The sequence below is a fragment of the Hydra vulgaris genome, chromosome 04 (genome assembly GCF_038396675.1).
Source record: "Hydra vulgaris chromosome 04, alternate assembly HydraT2T_AEP".
Lineage (NCBI taxonomy): Eukaryota > Metazoa > Cnidaria > Hydrozoa > Anthoathecata > Hydridae > Hydra > Hydra vulgaris.
In genome coordinates this window covers 8,609,569-8,622,814 of record NC_088923.1, presented here as the reverse complement: position 1 = coordinate 8,622,814, position 13,246 = coordinate 8,609,569, and the positions used below count along the sequence as shown (strand labels likewise).

The 13,246-nt window shown below is 24.1% G+C and overlaps 1 protein-coding gene across 1 annotated transcript in view; it reads left to right on the top strand.

Moving 5' to 3' along the window:
* LOC100215728 (TBC1 domain family member 2B) overlaps window positions 1-13,246 on the top strand; it is an 84,807-nt gene that overhangs the window by 35,091 nt on the left and 36,470 nt on the right. Inside the window, exons 12-15 of the mRNA XM_065795374.1 lie at window positions 19-46; window positions 10,876-10,914; window positions 11,008-11,083; window positions 11,316-11,365. Coding sequence (XP_065651446.1) covers window positions 19-46; window positions 10,876-10,914; window positions 11,008-11,083; window positions 11,316-11,365 — 193 coding nt within the window. The remainder of the gene's footprint in view (window positions 1-18; window positions 47-10,875; window positions 10,915-11,007; window positions 11,084-11,315; window positions 11,366-13,246) is intronic.

The window sequence follows — 13,246 nt, the reverse complement described above, 5'->3', positions numbered from 1 at the left end:
TAATAAAATCTTTTTTAGCTCATCCAATCAGTGAAAACAGAAAAGTGTAAGTCTTTTGTCTTACTAATATATATATATATATATATATATATATATATATATATATATATATATATATATATATATATATATATATATATATATATATATATATATATATATATATATATATATAGATATATATATATATATATATGTATATATATATATATATATATATATATATATATATATATATATATATATATATATATATATATATATATATATATATATATATATATATATATATATATATATATATATATATATATATATATATATAGGGCTCGAAATAACAAACTTTTTTGTACCGGACAATTCGTTTGATAAAGATTCAATTTTGATGGACATGTCTGATAAAAATTAAAGAAGTACGATTGAACACCATTCCTGAGCATGCATAAAATATTGTGTTTTTACAACTTGACCACACAATTTGTTTTGATAACTCTTAGTGTTTCAAAATGTGCTGAAAATAAAAAGAAAATTTGTAACATAAATTATCTAAAAAAATTAATATCTTAAAGAGAAAGAAGAAATCTAAGCTCAAAAAACTAAAATTTGAAAAGGAAAATATATTTATATTACGTTTTTTAAAAACTACTATACTATGCAAAATGCTATGTAAATTATTAAATACATAAATTATTATGTAAATATATTAAATACATAAATTATGTAATTATTAAATACATAATTAAATATATAATAAAAATACAAAATTATTAAATACATAAATTACTATGTAAATATATTAAATACATAAATTATTAAGTTTACTTTTTACTTTATTAAATAAAGTAACAAATTAATTATATTCACAATTAGGGATGGCAAAAATCCCGGCAATTCTCAATCCCGGGATTTCGGGATTACAAATTTGTCTCCAGGAAATCCCGGGATTGAATGAAAAACTTACAATCATAGAAGATAAAGCCTGCAAAGAACTTTTAATTATCAAACACTATTATATGATTAATTTAACTGATGAAGTAAAGTAATTTAAACTATAAATAACACCTTTAAACGATAACACAAAATAACAATGTTTAAAAATAATATAAGTATACATTAATATATAAGAGTTATAATTCGTTTTGAAAGCTCCACCTTAAAAAACTCAAAGCGTCCATCATTTCATCGTTTAATCGTGTTCGATTTTCAGAGCATAAAAACCCAGCGGCTGAGAATGCTCGTTCAGACTCTACACTTGTTGGCAGTACAGATAGAATATAATTATACACTTTTTGAAGGTGATCACCTCTTGTGCCACCACTTTCAAATAAAAACATTTCTTTTTGAATCTTAGAAGTTATACTTTCTACCCTTATAGGTGTTGTTCGTATAGCTATCAATCCTTTTTCCATAACTTCGTTTAATTGTTCACTAATTGTTTTGACTTTCTTATCACCTTCGTCGCTTCTTAAAACCTGGTTTAGCTGAACATCACAACTGCTGTCTGCTGCTGATGCTATATCTGCGGGATGAAAACGCTTTATCATGCTTACTATAATCTTTTTATTTTGATTACTTGTATTTGGTACAAAAACATCTGTGATTTTCGTTGATGTAACCTGGCCATTATGAAGATAATAAACTAAGCTACTTAATGGTGTTCTCCTCTCTTTAATTCGGTGACTCAAAGCAGCATACAGTTTGTTCCCGATTTCAGATTTTTGTTGTTTTATTTTGGTCAACATAAACTCTAATGCAATGTCAGCTGTAATTAAAGTTGCGTCTCGTCGACAAAGTGCTTCCACAGTGGCTTTAACAGGAGTCAAAAGTGCTACTAAATCAGATACAATTTTATATTCATTTTCGTCCATCTTAATTGAATCGTCAATTTTGGAATCCAATTCTAAATCTAGAAATGCCTTTTTAACACAATATTTTAATTTGTCAAATCTTTCAAGCATAAGCAATAAGCTGCTCCATCGGGTTTTACAATCCATAATCAAATGGATGACCTTTCCAAACTCAATTTTTACGTACTTTTGTAAATAATTTTCATTTTTGGTTGGGGACCTTTTAAAGATTTTTACAATTTTCCTGACCTTTGTTATAACAGGTCCAAAAACTTGGTGTTTAATAGTAACCTCAGAGGTTTTATTAAACAAAAATGAATTATTTGAATCTTGAATACAATCTTCCTCTTCAGAAGCATAGTCATTAATACAATCATTATCTTTTTCTTCATCACTGTGGTTCTCTAAACTTGCAAAGGTAGTGTGCTCATCATCTAAAATTTCATCGATTTCCAAGTAATTGGGGTCATTTTTATAAAGAACTGATATTATTGCCAGCTGTAGAGCGTGGGCAAAGCATAGTTGTTGATCACTTTCTATAATTTTTCCAAGTTTCTTCATGACGCTTGCACCATCCGTGGTAATACCAATGATATCGTCCTCAAGTTTTATTTTAAAATTGTTGAGTCTTTCGTTTAGAAGTGAAACGCACTTTTCTGCTGGCATAGATCCTAAAATGCGAATCAAACCTAAATTCCAATAACTTTTCAACTCGTGTACGTTCACATTCATGTATCTGCAGTTTCCAAAAGAAGTCCACTCATCAAGCGTTAAGGAAAACTTGAAGCCTCTTGATATTTGATCAATTATTTCCTTTATAACTAGTTTTTTAACCTGTTCATAGTAGTCTAACACCATTTTTCGAATAGTGTTTCGTGATTTTGGGACATTTTTAAAGCCTCGTGCAACTAAACCAGCTCGTATATCAGAAGAGTTGCAAATTGTATTAAAGGATATACCATCTTTTGCTGCCATACGGGCAAATACTTCAGGTAGGCATTCATCTTTTTTCTATGTTGTTGGAAAATAACTTGTGATTTTCGGTTTTTTATTTTTCGGTTCTAATAATTCTTTTGAAGTTGAAGGTGTCGTGGATAAACTTGATTCCTGCGATGTTAATTTAATTTTATGTATGGAAAGTAAATGGGTATGAAGACCTTTCGTTGAACCACCAGCAATTTTTAATATTTTTTTGCATGTAATTACTTTGCATAAGGCTGTTTCATCTGCTCCTTTTAAAAAATGTTTCCATATGAGATTTGTGCTGTTGAGTTCAGCGTAGTTAGTCATGATATTAGGCTAATTTCTATCTTATTGAGAAAAAAAAGTTATATTTTAAGCTATTTATTGACTAATTATCTTTATTCATAATTCAAAATGAACTTATGTGAAAACAATTATACTTCGAATTAATAAATAAAGTTTATTTAATATACCTTCCGTATTTGATAACTTTTAATGTTAAAGAACTTGTGACAATCACGCCAACATTAAGAATTTAAAAAATAAAAGGAAAACATTGCATGGAGAATAAGCAGCTCAACAAATTTTATAGCGAAAATTTAGACATTTTAAATAAATAAATTAAGTTTAATCAATTTTTGTTTTGTATTTATTGTTTATTACAATCCCGAAATCCCGGGAAATTTTAGAGACTAATCCCGGGATTTCGGGATCATGAATTTGTCTGTAATCCCGGGATCCCGGGATTGCCATCCCTATTCACAATAAACCCATTTTATTTAAATTATCAAAAAACATTATAGGTAATTAGATTTAAATAAATATGTTTTTTTTATAAATCTTTTCAAACTTTTTCTAGGATTAATTTTATAAACACTTTTAATAAAGCTAGATTTTAGTGTGGAAACAAACATTACAACTCAAATTTAATAGTGTAATAATAAAGTACTGGTTTCTATTAGCATTAAAATAACCATTGTGTTAAAATTTTTATAAAATAAATTTAAAAGGGGTTTTAAAAGCTAAAATATTTGATTGAAATTTATAAAAACCATCGGAAAAAAAATAAAATAAATACTAAACTATAAATTTAAATTAATAACTAACTGTTATTAATTTTATTATTTATATTAAACGTTTTAATATAAATGATAAAAACCAGGCTACTTAATTCAAAAAAGTGTATTGCTTTGGCATCTTTTAAAAAATGAATTAACTCAAAAAAATTATGTATTTTATTAATGTGACCATGTGCTCAACTTCAATTTTTGTTTTGTATAAAAATAAAAAGTTCAAAATATAAAGTTTATATACAATACTGAATTTATTAATAATTTTGGAACAACTAAAATGATTAGAAAATAAATGCACATAAGATATAGTTCAGTCAAAATGAGTGATAGGTGTTGTCTTTTACCAGACAAGTGCTGGACAATGTCCAATGTCCGGTGCAATATATATATATATATATATATATATATATATATATATATATATATATATATATATATATATATATATATATATGTACATATATATATGTACATATATATATGTACATATATATATGTACATATATATATATATTTATATATATATATATTTATATATATATATATATATATATATATGTACATATATATATATATATATATATATATATATATATATATATATATATATATATATATATATGTGTGTGTGTGTGTATATATATATATATATATATATATATATATATATATATATATATATATATATATATATATATATATATATATATGTATATTAGGGTTATAGCATTTTTACAACCTTATATTATTTTGCAATTTAGTATAATTGAATAAAGTTATACTAATGAGTAAATAATAATATTTAACACAATACAGTGATAGTAGCTGAATAATGTAACACAAACCAATCACTTGTTTGATAAAATAAACTTCTAATTTATTTTTTCAGCACTTTTACACTATATTTCTCGCATAATTTTAATTGCTCGTTTGGCACAAATGTTACTTTGCGTCTCAATCGCTATATTGCCTTTATTCCAATATTTCTTAAAAATGGTGTATGCTTTTTTGTGTTTCTTTAAACTGTTGTCAAATTTTTTATAACTGTCTTTTATAAATTTCACTTAGCATGTTTTTCTGAATTAGAGGAACTTAGATTAGTCTGTTTTACTTGTTGAAGTGCAGTTTTTGTAGTTGATTATGGTTTAGTTTTTCTTGCTTTAGCAGGAGGCCCAACAGTATAATCACAGTTGTTAGTATCATTGTCAGAAGTTTCTGAAGGTGTTGATAGATGCAACAATTTTTGCTTAATAAAGAAAGATTACTACTTGTGGAACTTCTGGTTCTAACTTTTGATGGATGCACTTTTACTTGTACTGATGTTGCATAACCAACATCTCCATGTGATATCATCTGCATTTGATAAAATTGTTTATCTTCATTGGCCAACTAGATGTCATCTCTTTTGGTGATATCAAACAATTTGGCAAATTTAACTTGAGCACATTTATTATAATGCTTTAAAAATTTATCATATTTATTAATCAATGCTTCAATCTTCCTCACTATTGACTTTACTGTTATGAATGGAAAATTTAACATTTCTCACTATTTTTTCAATTCTTTGGCTACCATTTTAAATTTTCTATTTCAAGATTTTTCATTTTAAGCAAGAAATTGAAACCTCTCGATAATTGTTATTTCTTTAGGCATTCTAGTTAAGCTGTCAAGTGGATCAGTGACTGTTGCTAAAATTTTTTGTTTAAACTTTTTGTTACACTCTTTTGGTATGCTGTCAAGTTTTTTCTCCAAGTAACAGAATTTTTTTCAACATCTTCCCTGCTCTTCTTAGAAAAAATAATAAATATCTTAGCGCTAATGAGTGTGCGTGAAAATATATTTGAATTAGTGCAAACTTTTAGGTAGTAAAATAAAAAAATATGTGATAGATAATTTAATTTAAACAAAATTTATAAGACAAAATGAAAGTAAGTAAGTTAGCCATTCATTTCATCATTTAGTAATTAAGTTGACCAAACAAAGTTCACAACAGGTGAACTATATACTGGTTTTTGGTACACTGTGTCCTGGGGGTGGTTTTTGTCAAGGCAAAGTAAAACAGTGCTATGTATAACATATTTGCACAATTTCTAATTAGGTAGGGCGATTGCCATTTTAAAATTGAAATAAAAGTGAAAATGTTATAACCCTAATGTGTATATGTATATATATGTATATAAAATATATGTATTAAAAAAATATATATTTATTTTACTATATATAAATCTATATTTTTCTTGTCATCAGGTTTAATAAATGAGAATAGTTACTATTGCAACAATTTTAATTTATTTCACCTAATTTTGCTGATCACAATAGATCAGCGAAATATTGATTAATATATATTAAAATAAAATGTATATATTTTTTAAAAAGTTTATACACAGCTGTATGACTTTCAAAAACTTTTAAAAATTATTAACTTATTATTGATTTATAGGGTTATTACCTTGGATGCAAATAATTTTGATTTTGATTTTTGAAGATATTTTGATTTATTTTACACTGTTAGGTTGCCATAGGAGTGATAAAAATCGTAGAAAGGATGATATTAGTAACGTTGTTATAGGTAAACATGGCTCGAATTAATTGTTTGCGAATTGCAATATCTGGAAATGCTTCTGGTCTTAAAATTTTAAGCTTTTTAAAAACAGTAAACTCTGTTTTTATCACTAAGCTCAATAGCTGTTATTCAATAAAAATTATTTATATTGATCTTAAATTATGATATAAAATCTCAACATAGAATCATATTATTACTATTATTTTTATTATTATTAAAAATTATGATTTAAACTTTAATATTTTTATAATTAATTATATAAATCATGATATAAAACTAGAAAAATAAAACATACAGTACGATGTAATATTAAAATCCAACTGCGAATCACAACAGGTATAAGAAATAAGATATAAAATACTTTTATATCTTATTTAAATCTTATTCAATATTTTCTTATAAATGCTCATAATTTTTTAGTAGATGTGTACACAAAGTTAAAGTCAGTGGAGTTTAAAAATATATAAAAACTAATTTAAACTTTTTATAGTTCTTTTAAAATAAAACAAAAAAAAAACTCTAATAAGTTATTTTAAAATCTTTTTTTATTATTATTTTTATTATCAAATAATTAATTTCTAATTTAATTCATTTTGGTTTTTAAATAAATAATTCCCCAAAGTTTCCCCCAAAACAAAAATTTTATTTTAATATTTCATACGATTCGCAAATAGCTTTAGTATAATTTATTTGTTGACTTTTAAATTACTGCACACATTTTTTGGACCATTGGTAACAATTATTTATTTCCTATGACTTTTTTATTTTTATGGAAAATATGTAAGTACATTACATAAAGACAGATTTTTAAAGAATATAATTAATAGTGAGCCCCATACAACATCTGCACAATTATTACAACTTGCTATGGAAAGGGGTATTACTTTTAGTCCGAGAACAACTAGGAAGAAGAAGGTTTTGTTATGACATTAGTTTAGTTGCAAGAAGACCAGCTAAAATATCTTGCATAATTGCAAGCTAGAATTAAATTTTTCAAGATTTTATAAGTCAAGACACCAGAATAGTTAGAATGAAAAATGTTAACAGACAAAAGTACGTTGCAACAAGTTAGAGGCACAGGTTACAATTATGTTGAAGACCTGTGGGAGAGAGCCTGAATCCAAAGTATACTATAAAAACATTCAATTATCCTCCTTCAGTTTCAGTATGGGGAATAATCACAGCACAAAGTCAATATGATTTGCAAGTTTTTAAAAAACGCATTTAAGTCAATGCAAAAAACGTTGTTTTTTTTCAATGCACAAAATTTATTTTTTTGATAACTTGACCACAACTGTTAAGGTATTTTAGAAATGCTTTTAGAAATGCGCTAAAAAAAGAAACACTAAGCTAAACTCAAACTAGGAAGAAAGTTAAAAAAAAAACTAAAGAAAAAAACAAACAATTCCTTACAAAGAAGAAAATATATAAGCAATAAAATTAAAATTTATCTTTAGAAACGTTTTATTAAAGTTACACAATACGCTTTTACAAATTACTTCTAATTATTATTTAATGAACAAACAAATTAAATTTAAATTATTAAAAAGTGTCATATATTAATTTTTAATTGTATAAACATTTTTTCCAAAAATTTGCAAAAACAAATTGTTCAAAAAAATAACAAAAAAATAACCTTTTTAAAATAGTAATTTTTAATCATTTATTTATTTTTTTAATATTTATTTCATGCTCTGATTAGTAAAGGCAAAATAAAAAAAACTTTTAAACAATTCTTTGTAAAAGTAGAAACAACAAAAGAAAAACAACTAAATTATTTGATTGCAATAGGAAGATTTAATTTAATTTATTTACAATTTAAAGTAGCTTAAAAAAATAATCTATTAAAAGGTTTTTAGAAAGACATGAAAAAATAGTTTTAAGCATTTAAATTTATCATAAAAAATACATGCCAACATACAAAAATTTTAATATAACATTTTTTGTTAATTTACACACAATGCGTTTATTTTAAACAATCATTTAAATTAATTTTTGTATTTTATTTAAAAACTTTATAAAAGATCAACAGTTAAAAATTATTCATGTAATAATTTTTAAAATTGCATTTAAATTGTTAAAACATCAAATTAGCCGTGGTCAAATTGTAAAGAAAAATGTGTATAAATGTGGTCAGTTACAGCCTGCAATCAAACACCTTTTCTGTTTAAGTCTGAAGGAGAAGTAAATTGGTAACGGTAGAGGTTAGAACAACTGGATGTAAATTTTAATGGTTGTAAACTATCTACTCATTTTTTAAAACAATTTACCAGTAACAAAATTTTCGCCTACAGCATATAATCTAAATTTGTATTTCTAAACAGCGTTCTTTCTATGATCAATCTAAAAAACCAATAAAATGTAATAAATAAAATATCCTTTTTGTTTAAGTCATCATCAAATGTTGATGATGACTTAAACATTTCAGAAATGCGCTGAAAAAAAAAGGCTAGGCTAAACTTAAACTAGGAAAAACAATTCCTTATGAAAAAGAAAATAATTAGGCTTTAAAATGAAACTCAAAAAACTCAAACTGGAAGCAAAAATTACTTTTTCTTATGTTTTTAATTGCGGTTGAAATAAATTACTTTAAAACTTATCTTTTGAAACAATTTATTAAAGTTACGCAAAACTCTTTTACAAATTACTTCAAATGATTGTTTGATAAATGAACATATTTTATTTAAATTATTGAAAAGTGAAATAAAATTATTGAAAAGAAAAAATATATATTTTTAAAAAATATAAAAAAATTTTTTTTTTTAAAAAGAAGTCTTTTTAAAATAATTGCTAAAATTTTAAAAAATTTTGTGCTCTGATTAGTAAGTCAAATTTAAAAAAAAAAAAGATTTTTTAAACAATTCTTTGTAAAAATAGAAAGAAAAATATAGCAATTAAATCATTCAATTGCAATGTGAATATTTAATTTAACTAATTCATAATTTAAAGTAACTTATTGATTTCATTATGTAACGATTTTCTTAAATTGTTAAAACATCAAAACAGCCATGGTCAAATTATAAAAAAAAAAATTATTAGCGTGGTCAGTTACAGCATGCGATTGCACACCATTTCTGTCCAAACTTGTCAAAGCTGTGCTCTCATAAAGCAATGCTTTTATAATCAATTAATCATTACCCTTTTTGTAATAGAAAGCAAAAAATCCAAAACCGTACTGAGCTGACCTGACATTGGCTTATTACAGCACTCATGTGCCGACCTGAAATCCTTTAAATTTCACAGACTGTACTTATATATATATATTTGTGTGTGTATATATATATATATATATATATATATATATATATATATATATATATATATATATATATATATATATATATATATATATATATATATATATATATATATATATATATATATAAGTTTGTAGAAAATCACTTATAAAACTTTTTTACTTTACACTGTTTCATCAATATAGACTCATCAGAAATGAATGGGTTCGTTTCTAATGAGTCTTTATTAGCGAAACACAGTGTAAAATTAAAAAAAGTTTGATAAGTGATTTTTTACTGATTTATTATTGCTCTGTTCTTTTAAGAACATAAAGCACTCTATTTTGTGGAACACATTTAAAATTATTTGTATACATACATACATACATACATACATCGACTATCTTATAGTCTGCTGCTGCAAAGAAGTGCTGCTACATTGACTGAGGGTTTGGCATGGGGCAGCAATCTTTTCATTCAATATTCTTCCTTTTTTTCTTTTTTTGTTGAAATTGCTATTAAGGTATGAAAAACTAGTAACAGTTTGTTATATATGCTATATATATATATATATATAAATTTGTATGCAATTTTCTTTTTTTTCTTTTTTAAAATTAAGACATGAAGTGATCATTTTAAAAAATTAAACCAAAATCATCAGTTGATGCGTGTAAACTGATAGTGTCTATCCATGTAAAAATTCATTATTACACTTCCCTTTAAAAACATTATTATTACACTCATCCTTAAAGACATCATTATCATGCTTATTTGTAAAAACATCATTATTATGCTTAACTCCAAAGACATCATTTATTAAATACAAACTTCACTGCAATAAAAAGTAAACAAATTAGAATTAAAAATATATTATTGTCTATGAAGTTTTTATACATTTTATGAATATTATTTTTTTTTTTTTTTTTTTTATATATCAACAGTTTTTAACACACAGTGACAATAACACATGTTTTAACAAAAATTTTAGAGCATTTTTAATAACTCACATTTTTAAAACACTTTTAAAACATAATTTAACAACATGTAATGCTTAATGAAAAACATTTTCTATTGTAAAAGATTTTAAATAAATAAAAGCAGCTTTATTTTTATTTATTTTCTTTTTTATTAAGTTTTTTTTTTTTTAAGAATTGATTTTTTTTATATGAAAAACTGCTTTTTATTATTTGTAGGATCGATTTAGGTTTTTCAAAGTTAGTCAGTAACATTAGGTAACAGTTTCATAACTTTACTTTTGGCTGTATATAATACTTTTAATAATAATAACTGAAAATATTCTTTGATGTACCCATTATTTTTTTTAGAAGTTCTTTATCAGCTCCAAGCATCAGTCATCCTTTATTAAAGGACAACTTAGGTAATTGCATGGAATGTGATGAGGTAAAGTTTTTGAATTATTTGTAATTACTATTTATAATTAGATGTTTAATTGTTCTTTATTAAGTAATACAGTGTAAAGCACAGTGTGTTTTTTTTATAACACTATGTTTTTTAAAAGTCGGTGTTTTTTCTATAAACTTTACAAAAGATTGGTTGTTATTCCAAACGCTCCACCAATAATTTCTTTAAGCTTAATTTTAATATGATATAATATGTTTAATTTTTTTTTTAGACACGGTCAATGATTAATGTTCTTAAAGAAGCGATTGGTGTTGCAGAAAAGTAGGTGTTTCAAAGTTTTAAAGAAAAAAAAATTTGGTTTTATGTATTACTTATTTTATTTTATGTATTATTTTTATTTGTTTGTTTTAGTTTTTATGTCTTTTAATTTTCTGTAATTTTTTGTTATCATTCACAGTCTATCCACACTAAGTAAGTTAATTACCATTAAGTAAGTTAATTAAGTTTATATAGATATAGTAGATCAAATATCTTTAGATGTTATTTGTCTCTCTGGTCAAACACACTTTGTTAAAAATTAAACAATAAAAATACAATCACTAAGTTATTAAGTTGTTTTCATATTGAGCAGTCCATTTATACAATGTTATTTCCATCAGTATCATATTAAAACCTATAATAAAATTCCTTTTCCTATTTTAGAACAGTATTCATTTTACAATGCTTATCTTTAGTTATATCAATTTTGTGCTTAGTTTAAAATGTTTATCGTTAGTTTTATCAATTCAGTACTTAGTTTACAATGTTTATCTTTAGTTTTATCAATTTAGTGCTTAGTTTACAATGCTTATCTTTAGTTTTATCAATTTAGTGCTTTGTTTACAATGTTTATATTTAGTTTTACCAATTTAGTGCTTAGTTTACACTGCTTATCTTTAGTTTTAGAACAGTGCTTAAGTTTACAATGCTTATCTTTAGTTTTACCAATTTAGTGCTTAAGTTTACAATGCTTATCTTTAGTTTTACCAATTTAGTGCTTAGTTTACAATGCTTATCTTTATTTTTTGCTATATTTTTGCAATTTAGTGCTTAGTTTACAATGCTCATCTTTAGTTTTACCAGTTTAGTACTTAGTTTACAATGGTTATCTTTAGTTTTATGGCTGTTTTAAGGTGGGCATACAGCTATTATTTTTTCTAATTATTTACTTAAGTAAATAATTTAGTGTGCTACTAAAACTTTTATAACTTTTGAAATATTAGAGATAATTTGTGTGCTGTAAAAAGAATATAAACACCTATAAAATGTTTTATTTTTTAATATTCAATAAAATATCAAAACTTTGTTTGATTTTTGAATAAACTCGCAGAAATAACAAGCTTAGCTGATTTTAAAAAATGTAGTGTTACTTTATAGCAAAAATAATCAAAAAGTATATATTTCTTTTGTTGAATATGTAATATAAAGATTGTAAGACCTTTTCTAAAACAATAAAAACTCTAATTAAACCTAATGTGAACTGATACAGTGATTATTAAAGTCAGACAATAAAATCGCAAAATATTACATTAAATGTTTGTTTATTTGTTTTTAAAAAAAGGTATTGATAATACATTTCTCATTCATACATTCATTGACAAGTGTTCCAAATTTTAACAAATTTTGGACAAGTGTTATCAAATCTTAGTTGGCTCAAGTTTTCTGCAAAAATCAAGAAAAACAAAAGTGTTCAAATTCATTAGTAATGTTTTATAATATTAATTTTTATTCAAAGAAAACCTTTTTGTGATTTTTTTATATGAAGATAAAAGAGTTTATGAAAATAATAAACTATAGTTTCAAAGTTAGTGCATTTTTATACTTTTTGTGTGAAAATTGTTGTTTTTTTTTGTGGCATAATGCCCAATTTTAGATCACGGAATTAGCCATGTTTTCTTTAGTTTTACAAATTTAGTGCTTAGTTTACTTTGCTTATCTTTAGTTTTATCATTTTACTACTTAGTTTACAATGTATATACTATATATCTTACTTGCAAGATTTTATTGGACAAAAAGTGAAGTTGCTTTTTTTGTTTACAAATTTAGTCCACCATTTGTAAAAAGGGCAAATATATAGTTAATGTTGTGGAAGCCATTTCTTATTATGGCAAAACCGGCTTTATTTTTCAGATTGAAGTTAGTCATCTGGTGTATATAATATAT